This window comes from Callospermophilus lateralis, unplaced genomic scaffold (assembly GCF_048772815.1).
Source record: "Callospermophilus lateralis isolate mCalLat2 unplaced genomic scaffold, mCalLat2.hap1 Scaffold_66, whole genome shotgun sequence".
Classification (NCBI taxonomy): Eukaryota; Metazoa; Chordata; class Mammalia; order Rodentia; family Sciuridae; genus Callospermophilus; species Callospermophilus lateralis.
This window is the reverse complement of record NW_027514882.1, coordinates 7,985,596-8,009,712: the sequence shown is the minus strand read 5'-3', so window position 1 is coordinate 8,009,712 and position 24,117 is coordinate 7,985,596. Positions and strand designations below refer to the sequence as shown.

Below are 24,117 nucleotides of genomic sequence, written 5' to 3'. Positions count from 1 at the left end.
GCTGGGTGTCATGGTGCTCACCTATAATCCCAGCAGCTGGGAAGGCTGAGACAGGAGGATCAAGAGTTCAAAGCCAGCCTCAGCAAAAGCGAGATGCTAAGCAACTCCACTCTGTCTCTAAATAAACTTCAAAATAGAGCCGGGGAGGTGGCTCAGTGGTAGAGTGCCCCTGAGTTCAATCCCCAGTACTAAAAAGCAAAAATCTATATATACTTCTCCATCTGTTATTGATAACAACTGGTTTTACAGGAACCAAGCAACAACAGCAGCTTCAAAAAGTTTGAATGTTTATTTTTCTTTTGTGAGTTCTCTGAGGTGACTATATCTGGTGACCTATCTTCTTTTTACTCTGTTATGCTAAAAGCGTATCTTTACCTGTTAGCATGGAGTTATGTTAGTATTAAGGCTAATAGTTTGGTATTAATGCTAGTTTGGTACCCTTAGTCCTAGGAAGAAGGGAAAGGGAGAAAAAGCATTATCCTTTGTAAGGACTCCATCTGTAAGTTGCCCATCTCATGTCTGCTCACATCCCTTTGCCAGAAATTAGAAAAAATGGCTGTGTTCAGCTGTTTCTAGCTAGGAGACCAGATGCCAGCTAAAACTTAGAGTACTCCACCAAAATGATGAGAAGAACATGGGTTTGAGGAAACAATTAGTGTCTTTGCCACATAGTCATTCCAAACATGATATTCTTGTGATCTGACTAAAATCCTTCAAACCACAACTGACCACATTGCATGAGCTTTTCATCAATGAATCTAAGTCCTACAGTCTTTCCTGAAAAGTGTGTTTGCCAGTCTTTTGGGCAAAACATTGCAGCTACAAAGCAACTAAAAAGTCTGGAACCATTTTTAATGGGAAGTTTTTCCAGATTTTAGTTGACATTTTTTATAAAGAACTTTAGACGTTTTTAATAAAGAACTTTTCCTTTCTTAGACTTTTTTTTTTCTTTTTCTACTCTGATGTTGTCTTCTAAGTCCTCTCTGCCCACATTTATTAATTTATAAGATAAAAATGACTATGTTAGCTACTAATTTAGATTAATAATCTCTCCATGTATACATAAGTGTTAATGTAAATTAGACTAGAACAGCATGCATGTACAATTTTTTAGATTTATGGAATCTCATTGCCTCTGTAGGTAGTCAATGCTATTATTGAATCCGGTAAAACCTTATCAAGAGAAGAAAGAAAAACTGATCGATGTCCCCTATTGTATCAGTGGCACAGGAAGCAGTATGTTGGAGCAGCCCATGGCATGTCTGGGATCTACTATATGTTAATGCAGGTAAATAACAAATTTCTGAAATACTAATACAGCAACTATATTATAATATATTAGGTCAAATACAAATGGGAAATGAAATTTTTAGACAAACCAAGCTGGCTAAATTGAAACAAGCTCCTCCTTTGAATCACAGTTGCTTAAACTCTGCTTCATGAACATGAGAATTCCCAAGAGTACATTTAGTTGTTTTTCGCCCATGCTTTTCTTCTTTCCTTGTCCTCCTGCTGACTGAAGTGGAAACTTTTTTAATACAGATGGATCTTCAGGGAGTAAAAGGGCCTCTTGAATCCAAACTGAGGCAGAATTTTTGTTATATTCAGATGCCCCCAACTTATTATCAGTCATGTTCTGAATTTTAACAAGTTTATTGCTGTGGTTATGATCTTGTCTCTTAATTATCCTTGTCACCTACTGAATTAAGAACCTGCACTTCTGTGAAGTAGTTAGAAACCCATCCCAGGTATTAAACCCATCCCAGGTATTACCTCGATGGATGCTTCTAGCCGCATGGCCTAAGGCCCCCTTCTGTGCTAAGTATACAACCTCCTTTTTCTTTCTTAAAATTATGCCTTTCTTTATTTTACAGAATCACAAAGCTAGTGAGTCAAGGAATAAGGATTAGAATTTAGATATCTTTGACTGAAAGCCTAGTTTAAATTTTTTTTTTATTTTCCTTTTTGAAAAAAATACTATACCATGCCTAAAGGAAAATAGAGAGCTGGGATTGTGGCTCAGAGGTAGAGCACTTGCCTAGCATGCATGAGTTACTGGATTCGATCCTCAGCACCACATGAAAATTAAATAAGGGTATTGTGTCTACCTATAACTAAAAAACAAATGCTAAAAATAAAATAGAAAATTCATATCTAAACAGGACCAAAACTTTCTTTTCTGGTAATTAGTAGTCTTTGTTAATTACTGTAAAAGTAAACTTGCATATATTCCAGTTGTGGATTTTCTTAAAGTGCAGCATGCATTTCTAAAATAATCAGAATTTCATCTGAATTTTGAAATAACAGTTACTTTTTTTTAAAAGAGACGTTATAGTGTGATGTTTGTGTGTTAAAGTTTTCTAGAGAAACAGAACCAATAGGAGATGTAAATACACATACACATACCTGAAGGAATTTATTATAGGAATTGACTTTGTGCAATTATGGTGGCTGAGAAGTCCCACAGTCTGCCATTTCTAAGCTTGGGACCTGATGGTGTAAATCATAGTCAAGGGTCAGGAAGAGACTGATGTCTTTGTTCCAAGTAGGCAGGCTGGTGAGAAGGGGCAACTTCTTCCTCCTTTGTTCTACTTATGACTTCAGTGGATTAGATGAAGCCTACCCACATTGAAAAGGACCACCTACTTTACTGAGTCCAGCAATTCAATTGCTAATCTCAATCAGAAAGACACTCTCAGACATACCCAGAAATAATGTATTGGGGTACCTCATTGACCTAGTCAAGTGAACACACAAAATTAAACATCACAGGATGTACTCCAGAAAGGTGTTTTAACTGGTAGCTCAGGAACCTCAAATCATAAAACCATTAGGAAAAAAAATAATAATGTGAGATCCCCACTGATGTGGTTTAGATTCAGTTTTTGAGGTTGATTTTGTTGCATATTAGGAGTTTCTTTGAGAGAAATACAAATCATGAAATTTTCCCCTCTTGTGCTTTTAAAGTGAGAAACGTGTTTACACTATTTAGTATTCTATTTAGAAATCCTTATCTTTTTAAAGAGATGTTAAGCAGTGTGATGGCACTGGCTGAGAGCTGACTCTGCATTTCTTTCCCCTGTTCCACATCTCCTGCTGGTGTGGTAGCATTGTCCTGTGGTGGTATTATCCATTGTGTGCTGTCACTTAAACAGAACTTCAAATTCATAATGGCATAACTAAAACAATTCTTCTCTTGAAAATCCTTTCAAAATACTACTAATAATAATAAAGTAGAAACTCACATTCCAAAATGAAACTAGAAGACACCTAAAGCCCCAAACTGTGAATATATAAACTGGAAAGAGGTGAATGAATGACAAATGTCCTAACAGGATAGAAGAAGATCACACAAAAGTGCCTTAATAAATTAGAGGCTGCCAGAAGGAATCAAGCCAGTTTCTCTTGCAAACCCTATGACTAAGGAATTTCAAGTGACATGTACCATAAAGGTGGCATGAGACATGTGTCTATATGGCAGTGAGGGCAGGTCAGCAGAGGGCTCTACAAACATTTTTATAAGGAGCCATTGGTTCTCTGTAAGTATGTCCATCCAGCAAAGTGAGATGACTATTTCTCCTCTTAACTCCTGCTGGAAACAAAGAGGATTTAGGTCTGTTTTAGTCAGCTTTTTTGTTGCTGTGACCAAAAGACCTGACAAGAGCAATTAGAGGAGGAAAAGTTTATTTGGGGGACTTATAGTTTCAGAGATCTCAGTCCATAGATAGATGGCTTTATTCCTTAAGGCTCAAGGTGAGGCAGAACATCATGGTGGAATCATGTGACAGAGGAAAACAGGTCAGGACATGGCCACCAAGAAGCAGAGACTCTACTTTCCAGGGACAGAACATATACCCCTAATACATGCTCCCAGTGACCCACCTCCCCAAGCCACATCCTACCTCTCTTCAGTTACCACTCAGTAAATCCCTATCAGAGGATTACTTCACTGATTGAGTTAAGGCTATCATAACCCAATCATTTCACATCTAAACCTTCTTGCATTATCTCACACATGAGCTTTTGGGGGACACTTCATGTCTAAACTGCAATAGTCTGAAAGAATTGAATCTACTATTCTGATTAGAGATGGCCAGGTATAGAGGTTGGTGAAGGGGGCTTGAATGAAAGTCTAAGTAGTTGTATGATGAGATCACCCTCTGTCACAGCCAGCCTCAGACATATCCTCAACCCCTGGCCAATGAAAACTCCACCCATACACCAGATGAGGGATTGAAGTCTCCTTTTTTTGAGAAAACAAGCTCAGATAAAAGATTTACAGACATAGGTATTTGAAAGTTCCCATTTAAAAACTTAGCTAGAAATCTGTGATGATCAATTATATGTGTCAACTTGGCTGAGCCGTGGTACCCAGATATTTGGTCAAAAATTATTCTGGATGTTTCTATGAGTGTGGTTTTGAATAAGTTTTACATTTAAATTGGTGGACTTTGAGTGTAGTAACTTGTCTTCCATAATATGATTGGGGACCTTTATCCAATCAATAGAATGTTTAAATACAACCAAAGGCAGAACTTCCCTGCTAAGTAAGAGGCTATCTTCCAGCAGACTGTATTTAGAATTCACTTCATCTGCAACATTAGCCCTTCCTGGTTATTTAGCAGACTGCCTTTGGATATGAACTGCAACACTTTTGAGTCTTCAGCCTTCTGATAATCCCATTCAGATTTGGACTCAAGACTCTTAAATGTATTGGTCAGTTTCTTAAAAGTCTTTTTCTCTGTATAACATACCATATTGGTCCTGTTTTTTTGTAGAATCCTGATTAAAAAATTATCCTACAACCCTAAAGTGATTTCTACCATTGAACAAATCCCCCCGTGTTCAGAGTATATTCAGTGAGCTTTGTACTACCTTATACAAAATATAGACAAACAGCCAAAGAATTTTCAGACATTTGAAGGAAGTCTCCAACTTGAAAGATGAGAGACCTAAACAAGTTGAAAAAAGAAACTCAGAACATATATTCTAGGAAGAAAAAGAAAACATCACAGAAATCAAATGAATAATTAATGTCCTTAGGCAAATAAGAGAAGCAGTTGCATACAAGAAACATTTGAAGAATAAGAAAGAGCTCTTAAAATTAAAAATATAATAGTTGGGGCTGGGGATATAGCTTAGTTGGTAGAATACTTACCTCTCATGCACAAGGCCCTGGGTTCAATCCCCAGCACCACCAAAAACAAAACAAAATAAAACAAAAACAAGACACACACACACACACACACACACACACACACACACACACACACACATAAAATAGTTGTTTTTTTTTAATTATAACAATGTTTGGAAATCAAATATCTTAGCAGACAGAAATAAACAGTGGGAAAAGAAAATAATAGGATTAATTTAGGAGGTCCAACATCCGATTAATAGGACTTCTGGTAAAGGAGAATCCAAAATAGCAGGGAGGAAATTTTAAGAAATGTAGTAAAAGAATATGTTCTAGAACTAAGGGACATGAGTTGCCATATTGAAAAAAAACTTACCAAGTTGTTATATAATAAATGGGGAGGGGCTGGGGATGTGGCTCAAGAGCGGTAGCGCACTCTCCTGGCATGCGTGCAGCCCGGGTTCGATCTTCAGCACCACATACAAACAAAGATGTTGTGTCCGCCGATAACTAAAAAATAAATATTAAAAATTCTCTCTCTCTCTCTCTCTCTCTCTCTCTCTCTCTCTCTCTCTCTCTCCCTCTCCCTCTCCCTCTCCCTCTCCCTCTCCCTCCCTCCCTCCCTCCCTCTCTCACTCTCCTTTAAAAAAAAATAATAAATGGGGAAATTTATCCATACCAGATTATTGTGAAAACTTAAAGAGATATGTTAAAATTTCAAGAGGAAAAAGGTCATATACCAAGGTTGGACATCAAAATAGCATTGGAATTTGCAGCAGTTTCATTGAAGCTAAAAGAGAAATGGAAATACCTTCATGTTCTGAGTAAAAATGATTTTCAGCATTGAAAATTATCAATTAAATGTGAGCTAGAACAAAGACAGTTTTAAATATCCCAGTCTCAAAAAAATTAATTCCATGGGCTGGGGATGTGGCTCAAGCGGTAGCGCGCTCGCCTGGGTTCGATCCTCAGCACCACATACAAACAAAGATGTTTGTGTCCGCCGAAAACTAAAAAAAAAAGAAATATTAAAAAATTCTCTCTCTCTGTCTCTGTCTCTCTCGCTCTCTCTCTTAAAAAAAAGAAAAAAGAAAAAAATTAATTCCCCTGCATCCTATCTCAGGAAGCTACTAGAAGGGAGTTCACTAAGAGAGAGATCCAGGAAAAGAGACCCTGTACAAGAGAGAGGGAATGGAATCTCCATGAAGTTGACAGGTGGCTGTCCCAGTACAGCAGTTGTACACAAGTCCTAGAAAATAACTGATTAAGAATGGAATGAGATTAAAGAGCTTTCTCCATGAGAAAAAAAAAAATCACAGCAGTTTTGACTTTGTGGAAAATTAAATTGAGAGACTTTACAAGCTGTTTGTGCATGAGAAAAAAAAAACTTAGATGGCGATTCAAAGAAAACCAACTAAATAAAAGAATGAGAAAGTTACTAACTTTAGGAAAAACTGAAAGTAATAAAACTCTTAAGATATGTACTTTAGTATGTTCCTTGTCTAAGCAGCAAGAAATATTTACATAGTTCAGTCTGTAAAGAGCACAGTGAATATGAATGTAACAAAAATTGGTGATGGAATAAAATTCTCTTGGGATGATTTGAAGAGGGAAATTATAATCATCTGCCTGCCACAGGAGAATCCCATAGATGAAGTCTAGAATTTGTAAGTCTACACTATGCAGGCATTTTTAGAAATATTCAGGAAACATGAAGATACAGCAAAAATACAAACAAAATCACAGTTTTATCCTGGGAAGAAACACTGAATGTTGCTTTTTGAAATAAGCTTCCCAAACATTTTTTTGACATGTAAAACTATTTGATTACATTATCTGTGTAAAATAACTTAAAAATTACTAGTTAGCCTTTTTGGAAATATATTGCATGACCTGTAGTTTGAAAAACAAAAATCTAATCTCTAAATATGTGTCAAGGAAAACACTTAAAGATTTTCTAATATGTAAATTAAATTAAAAACATAAAAAAGTAGTTTTACTTATGTGAAATTTAGAAATTAGTGATCCTTAAAATTATCTCTTTTCTTTGTGTTTAACAAAGAAATGAGGTTTTCATTTTGCGTTATAGAAGAAAACATCATGTTGTAGATTTTCTTTGGCTTTAATAGAACAATAATAATAACAATTGTAAGTAGTATTTCACTTTACCATTATAATTTATATTACCTCTGGAAAATTGGGAGGCTGAGACAGGAAGATGGCAAATTTGAAGTCAGCCTCAGCAGTTTAGCAAGATCCTCAGCAACTTAGTGAGATCCTTTTCAAAACAAAAAAATAAAAGGGATTGGGGATATGGCTTAGTGGTAAAATGTCCCTGGGTTTAATTCCAGTACCAAAATAATTAATAATAATAATAATAACAACAGCAACAATAATCAGTACCAAAATAATTAGTAATAATGTAATAACAATTATATAATATTATATAATAATAAATATAACAATTTTTCTATAATAATATTATTATTGTTATTTTGTGTTATTTTAATTATTTGCCTGCAGTGACAAGGCCAGTTAATAGATTTGGGAGAATTGGGGTAAGAGCCACATGGGAAGAAATCAAGGGTCAGTTTTTGGACAAAGAAAACATCTAAATAAAATCCTTCATAGTCCTGGATTCATTAGAGATTCAGCTTAGTCTTCTCCCTTGCTATATAATGACTTCAAGTTGACGATCCTAATGCATCAAAGTAAAAATAAAATATATCTTTTCTGAAACTAATAAATTTTAGAGAGATTTTAAAAAGAATTGAAATAAACAAAGTCTGCCTAAGTATTTAAAACAAATAATTGAATTAATTCTAATTTTATATGTTCCTCAGTATTCCAGGTAATTTGTGCTTTATTATATTAGTCATTGATACAAAGATTAAAAAAAAATTCAGAAAAGTTGTTTTGTTTTTGTTTCTTTAAAGCCTGCAGCAAAAGTGGACCAAGAAACCTTAATAGAAATGGTGAAGCCTAGTATCGATTATGTACGCCACAAGAAATTTCGATCTGGGAATTATCCATCTTCATTAAGCAATGAAACAGATCGATTGGTGCACTGGTGCCATGGTGCCCCAGGTGTCATCCATATGCTCATGCAAGCATATAAGGTCAGTATTTCAGTTAGTTTCATAAGCTTCCACTGTACAGGATCCAGTTCTCACCGTTTCAGTTTGATTTTGGTAAGCCCATTCAACCGCACATGAAAAGCCGTTTTGAATTAATATTTTCATAAAATAAATAGAAAATGTCTTTATTTCACTATTCACTGCTGCTGTGACCAGTACTGTACTGTGAGTGTGTTTGCATGTTTAACAGAGTTTACATTCATGTGTAAAAGAAATACACGACAAGACTGATGATTTTCATTCTAATGAGCGTTAGTATCCAAGAAAACAGCAGAAAGAATGAGAACCAATTATTTTTGGTCTTCACATTATATTATACCCTTGCTTGCATAAGCATTTATTGCTGGATTATAATAATTATCATTCAAGGGCTTTTAAAATTGTTAACAAAATTATTCATAAGAAATAGGAGTGGTGTTCAAGTTTTTTACTTCTGGGGTATTATGGGAAAATAGGCAGTATCTCCATTGATTAATTTATTTTGATTTTAATACAACTTTATAATAATTGATGTTGGAGATTATTGCTCATTTAGCAACAAAAGTATACAAATATAACTACAATAATTATTCTAATCAATGCAATATTTTAATAAGTTCTTTTGTTTTGAAGAGATAGATAGAATTAACGGAGCAGAATTCACATTGCTACATGAAAATAACAAAAACTATTACCTGAATTCAATTCTTTTTTCCCTTTATGACTAACTATAATAAATTCCTTAGAAAAAAATTGTGGTAAATTGACTTATGATATAGAATAGTTTCTCAGAATTCTTTTAGTTCTCTTTCAACAATAACACCCCAAATTTTTAAATAGTATAAAAAATATGAACATTCAGAAATGACTCAGTTATAGTATTTGTTGAGAGCATAGATAATATTCTTCTGGAAGCTTTTTGGTTTTAGACTTTTACTCTTAAAATCAGGAGAATTTAATGATTCATCTTAACATTATTCTAGCTTTAAAATTAAAACATAATTCTGTTCAAATCACTGCCTCTTCTTATTTGTATATTAGAGCAATTGTAACATCTAACATGATAATATATGTATTAATATTACAAAATTTTCAATAGTAAGGTGTTAGCATAATATTGACAGTACAAACATGTATCCTTTATTATTCATATCAGATGTAAGAATACCAAAATTCAAAGTTTTTATTTTTAAAACTCCTTTTCCCCTTTCACCTTTAAGAGTATCAGCTTTTGTACCCCAGTCCTCCTGGTGACTCCCTGCTGAGGGGCTGCTTTATTATTGAGTTATAAGAATTCTTCATATATTTCTGTTTTTTTTTGTAAGCTATATATTTTACAAATAGTCTCTCCCAGTCTGAGTTCTTCTAATCATTTTGTGTTAGTCAGCTTTGTGTCACTGTGATTAAAATACCTGACAAGAACAACATAGAGAAGGTAAAGTTTATTTTAGGCTCATGGTTTCAGAGGTTCGGACCATGGTAGGCCAGACTCCATCTCTGTGGGCCTGACATGAAGTAGAGGCAGAACATCATGGTGGAAGGGAGTGGTGAAGGAAAGCAGCTCAACTCATGGCAGTCAGGAAACACAAAGGGGTGTGGGGGAGGAAAGGGGTGTGGGGAAGGGAGTAAGAGCTTGCCTGTGAGAAGGCCAAAGGATATAATCCCCAAGGGGCTGCTGTAGTATCCTACTTCCTCCAGCCCTGCCCTACCTGCCTACAATTAGGACCCAGTAGTTAATTCAGATTATTAATTCATCAAATGGATTAATCCACTGATGAGGTTACAGCTCTTGTAATGTAATCATTTAACCTCTGAATATTCCTGCATTGCCTAGCATGAGATTTTTTGGGACTCCTCATGTCCAAACCGTAATAATATTCTTTCTGGTATCTGTTGATTAATAGTGTTTTTAATTTCAGTAAATTTTATCCCTCTTTTGTGGTAATTAATTTTGTGTGTCTTGTCCAAAAACTTGTCTACCCTCAAGTTATACAGATAATATTCTTCTGGAAGCTTTTTGGTTTTAGACTTTTACATTTAGGCCTATTTCACATTTTGTTTATTATATTATGAAAGGAATGAGTTGCTTTATTTTGATCTTAAGGATTGTTCCTGCATTATTTGTTGAATATTCTGTGTTACAATTTCTCCCACTTGATTCATTTGGTGCCTTTATAAAAATATGGAATGACCTAAGAAGTATGGACTTCTTTTTATTTAAATTTTTATTTTGTTATTTTGACTTGTCTTTTTGATACTGTCTTATTATAATGCTGTTTTGCTTACTTTAGCTTTAAGTTTTGAGTCTGGTAACTTAAGACTTCTAATTTTGTTGTTCTTTTTCAAAACCAATTTGAATATTCTAGGTTCTTTTTAAACTCCTCTATAAATTTTAGAGTCAGCTTATCAACTTCTAAAAAAGAAACCTGTTAGTATTTTGAGTGAGAGTGCATTGAATCTAAAGATCAATTTAGACAGAAGTGTCATCTTCGTAGTACTAAGTTTTCCTATCTACAAATATTTTATCTCTCTCCATTTATTTATATTTTATAGTGTTTTATAGTTTTTTTGATGTACAGGTCTTCCACATATTTTTTAAACTTATTTCTAAGTATTTCACTTATTTACATTTTTTTTAACCATTCATTGCTTGTGTATAGAAATAGAATTGATTTTTGTATATTGACTTTATATTCTGTAAGCTTGCTAAATTCACATAGTAATTCTAGTAGCTTTCTGTAATTCCTCAAGACTATCTGTGTATACATATAGACAGTTTTACTTCTTTCTTTCCCATTTATGCTTTTTTTCCCTTTATTTATTGCATTGCTTAGGATCTATAATACAATATTAAATAGAAAGGATCCCAGCCATAGAGAAAAAATTAAATATTTCATCATCAAATGTACTTAACTGTTTTTCTTAAATGTTATTTATCAGATTGAGGATTTTTCTTTTATTACTGTTTATCATGAATGGATGTTGAATTTTCTCTTTTTTTTTTCCCTTCAGTTATTCAAATGCTTCTATAGTTGTCCTCCATTTATTTTGTTACTGTAGTGGGTTTATGTTGACTGCTTTTTGAAAGTTAAGCCAATATGTGTTCTTATTGCAAACTTCAATTGAACATGATTTTTATCCTTTTTAATATGGTCAGATTTAGTTTACTAATATTTTGTTAAAGATTTTTATGTCTCTGTTAGTCTATAATTTTCTTTTCCTTTAACATTTTTGTTTGATTTTGATGTCTGATTACATAATCAATTATAAAGGGTTTCCTCCTTTTATATTCAGAAATATTTTATATAAAATTCATATTCCATATATTTGTGGCATAATTTTTATTAGAAATTCAGTTTCTTTAATTGAATTCATTTTGTATCAGTTTTAATTTTTTTCAATATATCGTCTCATTTACCTAAGTTGTGAAATTTACTGGCACAATGTTGTTCCTAAAAGTCCCTTATTATCTTTTTACTGTCTGTAGAGTCTGTAGTGCTTCTCTTTCATTCTTGATATGGATAATTTGTTTTCTCTTTCTCTATCTTTCCCTCTCCCCCCACTTCCCCTATCAGTTTTGTTAGTCTTTCAAACAAACAACGTTTAACTCTATTAATTTTCTTTGGGTTCTCTTTTTTTTTACCTCATTTTGCTTTTCTTCTATTTCCTTTAAAACTTCCACCTGATATTAATTTTCTCTTCTTTTTTAAATTTTTGAAAAATAGAACCTTAGGTCATTGATTTTTATACCTTTCCTATTTTCCCCTGAATACAGCATTTCCATTTCCATTTCCATTTAAGCAGTGCTTTAGCTTCGTCTCTGAATTTTTTTTTTTTTTTTTTTTTTTTTTTTTTTTTTTTTTTAGTTTGAAGTATTTTCCAGTTACCTATGATTTCTCTTCTGGTCCATGGATTATTTAGAAGTACATATGTATTTTCAGAGAGTTGAAATTTGTCTAGATATTTTATTGTTATTTTATTCCAAGGTTGTCAGATAACATATTTAAATCTTTTAAATTTTATTTAGACTCATTTTATGACTCAATATTTAGTCTGTCTTGATGAATGATGTATCAGGCACTTTGATCAGAGTGTATATTCTTTAGTTACTTGGCATAGTTTTCTTCAAATGTTAATTAGATTAGATAGTTGAAGGTTTTATTCAGTTATTTTGTGTCAGGGGTCTACATACTTTCTGTAAAGACTTGGATAATACATGTTTTAGTCTTGGAGTCCATACCATCTCTTGTGCAATTACTCAGTGCTGTCAGTAGAGCACAAGAGCAGGCATAGATATGTAGATGAATGATCATGACTATGTTCCCAGTAAACTTTATTTACAGAATCAGATCATATGGGCTTATAGTTTGATAACCCCTGTTCTATGGCCTTTTAGATATGTTTAGTCAATTTTTTTTTCTCTCAGTTGTGGCGAGGAGGACTGCTACAATCTTTAAATTTGTCAGTTTTTGCTTCATGTATTTTGAGACTCTCTTATTAGACATATACAAATTTATGATACTAATGTATTCCTAATGAATTGGCTCTTTTATCAATATAAAATATCCCCTTTATCTCTGATAATATTCTGTCTTAAGTCTGCTTTGCCTAATATTAATATAGTCATTCCAGAATTTTATTACTACTGTTTGCATGATATATATTTTTGTTTTCAACCTATGGACTTATATCCAGTCTAAATATCTCAGCCTTTTATTTGTAATGTTTAGTTCATATATGTTTAATGTAATTATTCATATAGTTAGATTTAGCTCTGACATTTTATTTTTCATGGAGCTAAGATATATTTGCTGAATATTTTTTAGAATTCCATTTTAGTTTCTCTGTTGACTATCTATTTGAACATTTTTAATTTTAGTGGTTGCTATAGGAATTGCATGTATATCCTTAACATTTCACACTCCGTGTAGAATAATATATCACTTCACATAGGATGTAATAACTGGTAATCTTATACTTCTATTTACTCCCTTTCTTTACACTGTGCCATATATACTACACCTACAAATGTTATAAACACCAGTATAATTTAAAATTATAAATTTTAAATTAGAGAACAATTATATTTTTTTATTTAAATATTTCCTAAGTATTTAAAAGAAATTAAGGTAGTTTTGGTATTTATTCACATATATTTTTAGTATATTGCATACTTTCATACAGGTTTAGATATGTGTTTCCTTTTGCCTAGAAACCTTGCTTTAGCATTTCTTGTAGTCCAGGTTTGGTGACAACAAATTGATTTTCATTTATCTTAGACTTGTCTTTATTTCACCTTCATTTACTTTGCATCCTTTAAGATATTTTTAATCATTACCTAAAACTCTTATCTCTGTTTGCAACATTAGAGTCATCTCAGAGTTAATCAATTTTGTAACATAAGCAAACAGGGCCAGAGAAGTCACATGACTTGCCCAAGATCACAACATTTGTAGATATAGAAGAATGACTCTTAAGTCTCCTGACTCCAGATTCCTTATGATTTCTTATGCATTGCTGTCTCATTTATCCTGACACATCTCAGAAATCTACCATCAGGAAAAATAATATGGCTAAGTCAGTGAATTTTCCCGTCTAATTATGATTGCTACAATGTAAAGATCATGAATCTGTGATTAAATCTGGGAGCTTATTTTCTTTAATACTTAATTTTTCAAATGTCTCATTATTAAAAGTTGCTTTTCACATAGAGAATCATCAGAGTATATGATGTGGGCAGGGAAACTAAAAGTGTAGATAGCATTATGGGCCTTCCGTAGCATCCTCAGTCCTACCAATACAGCAGGACAGTGAAGAACACCTAACTGATTTCTCCTTCAATCTTCACATGCCCCTAGCAACCACTAGAAAGAGGTTTAGGGTTTCTTCACACACATGATTTCAAGACATAGCCTCTTAGTGTCTTTTCAGCTGTTAGCTTTGACCTAGTATTTCTTTAAAATAGGTTAAGGTGTTTCATTTTACAGTTAATTCTCAAGGGATTTAAGATGCAGCTAACAATGTAAAGTAGTCATGCTGGCAGGATAACAGAAAAAATAATGGTTAATTAAAGATAGGAAGTAGTTAGTACATGCTATTTGCCAGGTTCTGTTCTAAGAGCTTCTTATACATTATCTCTTTTTAATTCTCATAACAAGCCTTTGAAGTGAAAAAATGTTGGTGGAACTGCAAATTAGGCCAACTACTCTGGAAAGTACTGTGGAGATTCCTCAGAAAAACTAAGAACGGAACCACCATTTGATCCAGTTATTTCACTCCTTGTTATGTGTCTAAAGGAGTTAAAATCAGCGTACTATATTGACACACCCACATCAATGTTTATAGCAGCATAATTCACAATAGCTAAGCTATGGAACCAACCTAGGTGCCTAGCTACAGATGAATGGATAAAGAAAATGTGGCTTACATACACAATGGAATATTACTCAGCCATAAAAAAGAATGACTTTGTGATATTTGCTGGTAAATGGATGAATCTGGAGACTATCATGCTAAGTGGAAAAAGCCAGTCTCCCTAAACCAAAGGTCAAATGTTCTCCTGTTACGTGAATACTAACCCACATTAAGGAAGGCAGACAATAGAAGTTCATTGGGTTAGACAAAGGGGAATGAAGGGAAGGTGGATAGGAATAGGAAAGACAATGGAATAAATCTGACATAACTTTCCTATGTACATATATGAATACACCACAATGAATCTCCACATCATGTACAACCACAAGACTAGGATCCTAATTTGAATAAGATATATTCCATGTTTGTATATCAAAATAGATTCTACTGTCATGTGTAACTAAAAAGAACAAATAAAAATAAGGAAAGGTTATCTTTTTACAGAAAACTAAGACATAATGATTAAGTGACTTGTCCAAATTGAAAGATGACAGAAGTAGGATTCAGAGTCAGACAGTCTGACCCCAGAACCTGCCTTTCAGTTGCCATCATGGTGAAGAAATGGAGTCTTGCTTTTGACTCTGGCAGCCTAATTTTGGAAACATTTAATTCCCTTCATGATTAGAAGTGCCTTTCCCTGCCTACAGCCTCAGAGCTCTTCTCGGCCTAGTGCCAGTACTCATTAGTCATTAGTAGATGGATCCCGTATGCCACCATAAGTAGATCATGTCTAATGGCCTTCATGTCTTTCATTGTCCAAACTCATTTGTACTTAAATGGCATGAGTTCATAAGCTGTTGAAATTATTAACAGACTCTGAGAAAAGGACCAGGGAAAAGCAATAAATGAAAAATAAGAAAAGAGAGAAGAAAATTTATAAGGGAGTCTGGGGAGTAAAAACAAACAGCTTCTTCTGTCAGTCATTTGCCTTCACTGTGCCTGTTTGTCTCTGCAGCTGTTCATACTTTAATAACTAATTTTTTTGGAAACTTTAATAACTAATTTTTAAGCTTAATTTTAGGATTACTTATGCCGAACTACAAAAGAGGAAGTCAAGAAGAATAGGCTGATTGGGACTGTAAGAAATGATGCACTGTTAGTGCTATTGGTTTTTTGTTTGTTTGTTTTTACCCTAGTGCCATTTCTGTTTTCCTAACATTGTGTAATTTTCTAACCAGGAAGGAAAAGGATTTTACTAACTCTTCATTGAGACCATCTTATTAACACTGTTTTGGTTTTTCACTGCCCAGGTTTTTAAGGAGGAGAAATACCTGAAAGAGGCCATGGAGTGTAGTGATGTGATTTGGCAGCGAGGATTGCTCCGAAAGGGATACAGGATTTGCCATGGGACCTCTGGGAATGGCTATTCTTTTCTGTCTCTTTACCACATCACAAAGGATAAAAAGTATCTCTACCGAGCTTGCAAGGTGAGGACATCTGAACACCCCAGAACTTGTACAAAGTTCCCAAACAGTTCTTTTTTTTCTTTTAACCTGTTTTTCCCACCTTACACATGTTTACTAAAACTTAATTTGCTTTCTACCTTCCAAATCTGCTTCCTTTTTTGATCACAAGGGAAAACCCCTGGTTTCTTCTGGCAAAGTTTTGTCCCTGGCCTCCCTATAATGTGGTGTACTTGTCTATAAGACAGGAATAACACATGTAAATGACCTCTGAAGAACAGGAGTTTTGGAGTCACACTGCTTGGTTAGAATTACCATTTGTACTGTGTTTATTTGTTATAAAACTGTGTAATTTTATGAATTTGAGCACAGTTCTTTAAGCTTCCTTTTCAAATAAATATTTGCTAGTATATTCATTATTATACACATTTCATACTCTGTAGTAATATGCTCATAGAATAAAGGTCGGAAGAAAATGTTTACCATGATCCTTGATAGATGGAGTCCTTATGGTTGATATATTCTTTATACCTTTTGATCAATGAACATCTGTTACAATTATAGTCATTTTCTTAACTGAAATAGAATATACCTCGTGTTGGTGCCTCTGAGTAAACACACACAGAGGATTGTGGATACTGTAGAAGCACATTAAGAGGTTAGGGCCCAAACTGGGTGTGGGAGTTCAGAAAAAACATCCAGACTAGTACCTACAGAACAGCTAGAAGTTCAGCAAAGAGGTATGAGGTAAGGTATTAAAAAGAGAAGAAACTGCTGTGGAGTTGTGAAGCACACAGGGGAACTGTGTGAAGTTTGTGGTAGCTGCAGCTTGGAGTGGGGAGGCCAGAACAGGAGAGACAGAGGTATAAAGCAGCTAGGTTCTGTAGGCTGCATCAGCCTTGATAATTATAATTGTAGATGTTTAAGTAAATATGGGGACTTTGAAGACTTTAGTAGGATTAAGATACAGCTGGTTCTTCAATGATGAAGTCTCAGGTGGACCAGGAGCCAGGTGGCTAAGGGGTGGAATACATTCCTGATAGGGAGAATAACTTGTATAAAACTGCCAAGGCACAAAATAGCTCTGTGTATTCTGGAAACTCTGAGCACTTCAGTGTTGTGGGATGTCATAGGAAGAGTGGTTAGTAAGAGATAAAGTCAGGTGGGCAGAAACCAAAGAAAATAAGTCTGTTAGCAGTTTTCAACCTCAGTAACACCTGACATCACAGGGCCCACTCTAGACCAATTAAGTGAGAGAGTGTGTCACTAATAGTTTAAAGCCTCTGCAGGTGATTTTAATAATCAGCTGGCATTGAGTACTGATTTGAAAGATGGGGGTCCATTTTGAGACTCCTCTTTTAGAAAGATGGCTTTAGTTCCATTCGGAAGGATGAGGCAGAGGTTGTGTTTCCACACATTAATGCAAGAAAAATACTGAGTTATACAACAAGGCATTGTCTATGATAGAATGGAGAGTTTAGGATGTAGAACAGAATTTAGTGCCATCTTTTTTTTTCTTTAGGGTGGAGAGGATGGAAATACCTGAGTGTTTTCCTATTTTCTAAGAAAACCAGGTAGATGCTGATCAATCAAGGGAAAAGAGGAAGCACATTTGGAAAATATAAAACAGAACGAGTGTTATTAAACGTGCTAAATTTGATATTAATTGTTACCTTAAGAAAATAAAATGGAAGTTTATTATAATATAGAAAAATCCCATTGAAGAGGTTTGAGAACTCAATATATCTCAAAAGGAAAGCACTGACAAAGCTAAGGGATGAGGCATTTTCAAGGCGGAACTGTCAAACAATGGTGCATAAGAAAGTGGAGGAAGAGGAAGCGGAGATAAGAAAAGTGAGAGTGTAGATTATGTTTAACAAGAGTGTGACTGAGAATGGCCCTGGCCAGGGCTGATGCTGCTGCCACAGGAGATCACCAGGGGGAGCCAGCAGCTGATTCTGCAGGCAGCTTCTTCTTCTTTTTTTTTTTTTTTTTTAAAGAGAGAGTGAGAGAGGAGAGAGAGAGAGAAAGAGAGAAAGACAATTTTTTAATATTTATTTTTTAGTTACCGGCAGACACAACATCTTTGTTTGTACGTGGTGCTGAGAATCGAACCCGGGCCGCACGCATGCCAGGCGAGCACACTACCACTTGAGCCACATCCCCAGTCCTGCAGGCAGCTTCTGAGCCAGGTTTTTAAATTCAGAACAAGTGTTTGGAGTTACTTTGGAAATGATAACTGGGTGGGCAGCTGCAGATGCCTAGAAAGGACAGACAATGGATGAGGTAGATACCACCTTGCAGATGAAAAAACAGGTGAAGAGAGGTGTATAACATAACTTGCCAGGACTCAGCCCTCTGAGAGGAAGTAGCACTGTTGTCCAGTCCTGAGCCTTTGCTCCAAAACACTGTCGGTTCTGGTGAATTCATTGTAGTATCTCATTTATTGCCTTTCACCAAATGAAAATTCTGTTCCTAAAAAGAAATGTTTTCTTTTTAGTTTGCAGAGTGGTGTCTAGATTATGGAGCGCATGGATGCCGCATTCCTGATAGACCCTATTCCCTGTTTGAAGGTAGGAGAGTGAAAAAGAAAAAAAAAACTATAGATTTAAGCATCTGGGTGAGTGAAATTGATCTCCCTGACTCTGGGGATTAGCAGTAGTGTATTTGATCTTACATGAGTAAAAATTCCAAAATTAAAATAGCAGTACACAGATTAATTGATGCCTGAAAATAATATTGAGTATGTCTTTATGTTGCCTTCTTTGTGTTGTGAATATCATCCAAGTATTTGTAGATCTGTGAAGTATATGCAGACAAAGTATGAAAGTGATTATCTAGTGATATGGATACAGTATGGAAGGCTTGCTACTGAGCAGTAGGAGAGATAAGCATCTGGGTGATACCTCTTGCATTTCATTTGTAATATTTTTATATTAATGTGCTCACAGGAAGCTTGAATAGTTAAAAATAAATATATTTATTTTATATAAACTTAAATTATATATTTATATTATATATTATATATGTAGATTATATGTATATATAAATTATATAAGGAAGTATTAATAATTAATTGGAAGTATTAGTAATTAGGAATACTAGTGATTGGGAAAAAAATAAACAAATATTGAAGAACGTTCTGGAAATGAGCAATAACAGGCCATCAGTAAAAGTAACAAAAATTATCAGTCTGCTCTGGGCACAACAGAATGTAACTTAACTTCTTTTTTTATATTTATGTGTGTATTAACTTATAAGCCACAAAAATCAAAGGACAAAGACTAAAAGGTCAGTTGAGATAAATTCATAATAAAGTAATTTTTAATTACTTTAGAGCCACATCTTATACTTATCCCAAAGTAAACTTCAGAACTAATAAAATGATTTCTACTGAAGGACATTTGGGCTTTTCCCAGGCTTCCCGACAAGTTTTTGTTAGAAGAAAGGGTTCCAGAAGGTAGCCTTATATAATAAGAATTTTACATCTGTATTCATGAAGGGTGTTAATTTCTAGTTTTTCTATTTTGCACTGTCTTTATCTTATTTTGGTAGCAGCGTAATTGTGATCTAATGAACTATCCTGAGAACTCTCCTCTCTTCTGTTTTCTGGGACAGGCTTTGTATTTATTGGTGGAAAAATTAGTGTAAATCAAATTTTAATGTTTGGTAGACTTCTCTAGTAAACATTTCTGGGTCTGGAAATTTCTTTTTCTAAGATTTTAAAATAATTTCAATTTCTTTAATAGTTATAGGGCTGTTTCCTTTTTCTGTTTCATATTGGGTACGTTGTAGGAGTTTCCTGCTTTTGAGAAATTGGCCCATTTTATCTATGATGTCAAGTTTTTATGTGTTGAAGCTATTGGTAGTATTCCTTTATTGTTTTATTTGATGTCTAAATCACCTCTAGTGATATATGTTATTTTATTCTGACCTTTGTGATACTTTTAATCACATAATATAAATATGAACAAAAATAGAATATTTGTCAGATCTTTTGGGGAATATGATCTTTTTAATATTCAAAAACAACATAGAGGGCTGGGTTTGTGGCTCAGTGGTAGAGCACTTGCCTAGCATGTGCAAGGCACATCATATAGAAAGAATATTTCTCAATGAGACTTTTCCTTATGTCATAAAAATGTGGTATATTTTCATCAGATATAATATAGTTAGAACCTGAACTCTAAATGGAGGTCATTCAGGTTTAGAAATTCAAGTTTATAATAGCAACTTCAAAGCCCTAGTGAGTCAAAATTGTTCAATGTATAATCCCCTGATGTCTGGGAAGTTAACTCCCTGCCTTGGGTCTTTCCAGTGCCTGTCAGACACAAATAGTGGTAGGTGTTAATGAAGCTCTTGTCAGATGGACCAAGAAATAGTTATATTGAATGTCTATGTGGCAGGTCAGGCAGAGGAGCTACTAGGATGCTGGGGTTGCTGACACCTACGACCCCTCATGATGGAGCATACTCCTGCTAATGTGCTCCATCCAGTGAGTGTGGCACCCTACCCTTTAAAACAGAAAATGGGTCATTGCAGCATCGCCTTCTCTAGGGTCCTCCCAAAGGTGTCAAGTATTCCTGTTTACTTCTAATAGGTTCCTATATAGGTTACTAGTTTTTGAATTTTTTAAATAAACTTCTGGAACCTTTTCTTGAAGCAAAACTTGTAAGGGAGGCTGTAAACAACTGAAATGTCCTCCAGTAGGAAAACAGGGAAACAATCTATAATGTACTACTCAGCAATAGGAAGAAACCAACTACTGACATACACATGAACAAAATGGAGAACCCAGACACAGAAGGCTGTATTGTGATTTATGTGAAGTTCCAAAATGGGCAAAATTCATCTGTGGTGATTGCTTCTGTGGGATGTAGCGGGGACAGACTACAGATGGACACAGGGGACTGCTTAGGAGTTATAATATTCCAGATCTTGACAGGGTTTGTTTTACACAAGTGTATGCATTTGTCAAAACTCTTGAGGAAATATGCTTAAGATTTGTGTTTGGTTTTATGTGATTTTTATGGCAAAAGAAAACTTAAGCAAACAAATCCTATAGGAAAGTTATCGTTCTGATTGGAGTAGGAGACAGAGGCCTTGAGACTTTCAGAAGCTCCTGTCAGGGAAGTGTGAAACCTGAGGTTTAGTTATTACATTGATTTGGAATGGGGATTTTGACCAAAGCAAATAATGCTTGTTTGAAAATTACTGTCTTAAAACCTAAAGAAGATGTAAAGTACAACTGTTTTTTTGACTTAAAATATAAAAACTCTGGGAGGGGAAAATTTTATGTATTGAAATATAATTGACAACATCTGTAACTTTTATGTGTGTGTGTGTGTGTGTGTGTGTGTGTGTGTGTGTGTGTGTGTATGGTGCTAGGGATGGAACCCAGGGCGTCATGCATGCTGGGCACGCACTCTGCCACTGAGCTACACCTCCAGCTTAGCATCTGTAGCTCTTTGGTAGTGATTCTGTAGTATTATAGACATAAGATGAAAGCTCATGAGCCAGTTGTAAAAAAAAAAAACCAAAAACTTAAGAGTGAAGAATACTTGCTGGGTATTAATATAAGGATTTTCTTTTCTTCCTCTTTTTTTTTTAATGAAATCATCTTTGAAGTCCCCAGTACTTTTTCTCATATCCTTAGAGCCCCCAGTAGAGGAAAAAATTGAAGGTTACTTTGTTGCAGATACAACCTTCATGACTATTTGTAAAAAGATCCACATTTTGCTTTACAGGCATGGCTGGCGCTATTCACTTTCTCTCCGACATCCTGGTACCAGAGACATCACGATTTCCAGCATTTGAACTTGGCAGTTCACAAAGAAATTAAAAAGGTGCAAAGACAACTAAAATACATGTTGGACCAAAAGCCACCAGATTGCATAGTGCCTGACATAGAACTACCTGTAACTCCTGAAAGAGAAGAAGAAGATGAAAAAAAAAAAAAAAAAGCAAAGACCTTCACAGGCACCCTTCTGTTGCAAAGACCCTCAAGTTAGAGCATGAGTAACAGAAACCATCCCATCAACATTTTGTAACAGTGTCCCCTCATTGTGTAAAATATGAAGTCTTCACCTTCAGGTTCCCTGTGGTGTTTGCATGTTTCTTGGTGTTTGTTGTCTGTAGGTGTAAATTGTTTTAAATAGAAAGCCCTTCTCTCCACATGAGCTCAGAGATGGGCGTGCATGAGTGTATGGGGGCAGCCATACCTTTCTGTATATAACATAAAAAGTGGAGTGTCATCTCTGTTGACAGATAGGGGAGCAGTCAGGTGATGTCTCTCTTATGTATCAGAAAGATAATATAACCAGGTATGGTGGTACATGCCTATAATCCCAGTGGCTAGGGAGACTGAGGCAAGAGGATCATGAGTTCAAAGCCAGCCTTAGCAAAAGTGAGCCTCTAAGCAACTCAGTGAGACCCTGTCTCTAAATAAAACACAAAATAGGGCTGGGGATATGACTCAGTGGTGGAAGGCCCCTGAGTTCAATCCCCGGTGCCAAAAAAAAGAAAAAAGAAAGATAATCTAGAGTCATATTTTACTGACTGTCAGCATTTTCCCTGGGTATTTTCAGAAGACTATGAGAGAAAGACCACTCCAAAACCTAAACAGAAACAGCAGACAAGAGGGTATTTGTTGGGAACTTTTGGGGAGTATACAGTTGAATACTGTTTATTCTTTGTGTTTTGTGCTCACTTTAGTGTTTCTAAGAAACCCCAGGAAGTGCATTAGAGCTGCCAGTCTAGCAAGGTAGAGATTTCAGGAACTTTGCCTAAAGTTCAAAAGCTCTTTGCAATTCAAGCAGCTAGTGCCCTGAGGAATGTATTTCATAATACCAAGAGTAAACTTAATGACCACATTGTAAGTAGTAATGACTGAGTGTTGGCAATTCTAGAACATGTACCCAGATGTATATTATTAAAATAGACCCCACCTTGGGCTTGGGATGTTGCTCATAGTAGAGCATTTGCCTAGCATGTGCGAGGCCTTGGGTTCAATCCTCAGTATCACAAAAAATAAAAACAAACAACAGACCCCACTTCAGTTTTATCAATATGATAACTTATTGGTTATGTGGATACAATTCCAGATGGGTGATAAACAGGAAGATCCTCAGTTGGACCAATGTCCCTGCAACCAAACTTATTTCAAAAGTTTAGTTTAAGTGATCAAAAGTGTAAATTTGGGATGAATATATTCCTTTTTGTACACTTTTGGGTAGTTAAAAGTACTAGTCTGCATTTATGCATATGGGGAACAACATAAGGTTCTAGACAAGAAAATTATGATATTATCCAGATGACTATTTTTTTTAAAAAAAAAGGAGCATTAATTTGGATTAGTATATCATTAGTAATTCTATTGTGTAGATTTCCATTTTTAGAAGGGCTTTTGTCATCATGGTACAAGAGGTCTAGGATTTTCTAAGTAATTCTCATTAGGCAAGGTAAGGCATTGTCACAAAAGACAAGATAGGACTCTGGAATGGTCTAGTCCTTGTCTACAGGGGACTGTCTAAATATCAGCCCACGTTTCCACTCCTTTTATAAAGGATAAATAATAATATCAATTTAGAAGATAAGTCTCCTTCATGCTTATGCAGTTTTTAGGGCGTTGCTGAGCCTTATTTGAGAGTCTAGTGCCCTAAACATGTGACCTTCAGTTTCTAAATGATGCCTAGTGACTGTCTTCATTGAAGACACTCTTGCTTCTAAGTTATTATTATTTTTGTTCATGTTAGGGTGATGACTTCCATGGGCATAAGTCTTCATAATTATGCTTAAACTGGGTCTCTCCAGGAAGTCATTACCTAAAGGCAGGATATGCCATCATGAACAAGCCAACGGGAACTGTTTTGTAGAAGGCCCCACATAATATTCAATCTCTTCCAAACAACAAGGTTCCCATCTTTCCTATCCATTTCATAGAAGAATAATATACAACCCAGTTTACCAATGAGGCCCTGCCTGTCTTGTTTCTCAAGGGAAACAATTGGGGCTTCCAGGAATTCCCTGGGGCTCTCTAGTACAGCTT

The 24,117-nt window shown here is 35.0% G+C and overlaps 1 protein-coding gene across 2 annotated transcripts in view; it reads left to right on the top strand.

Annotated features, from left to right (window-relative positions):
• LOC143389851 (lanC-like protein 2) overlaps positions 1-22,166 on the top strand; it is an 80,134-nt gene extending 57,968 nt beyond the window's left edge. For both annotated transcript variants that reach the window (XM_076842620.1, XM_076842619.1), the window contains exons 5-9: positions 1,142-1,288; positions 8,074-8,256; positions 15,918-16,094; positions 18,571-18,643; positions 21,818-22,166. In XM_076842620.1, the coding sequence (XP_076698735.1) occupies positions 1,142-1,288; positions 8,074-8,256; positions 15,918-16,094; positions 18,571-18,643; positions 21,818-21,912 (675 nt within the window). In that variant the 3' untranslated portion in view covers positions 21,913-22,166. The remainder of the gene's footprint in view (positions 1-1,141; positions 1,289-8,073; positions 8,257-15,917; positions 16,095-18,570; positions 18,644-21,817) is intronic.
• The last annotated feature ends 1,951 nt before the right edge of the window (positions 22,167-24,117 follow it).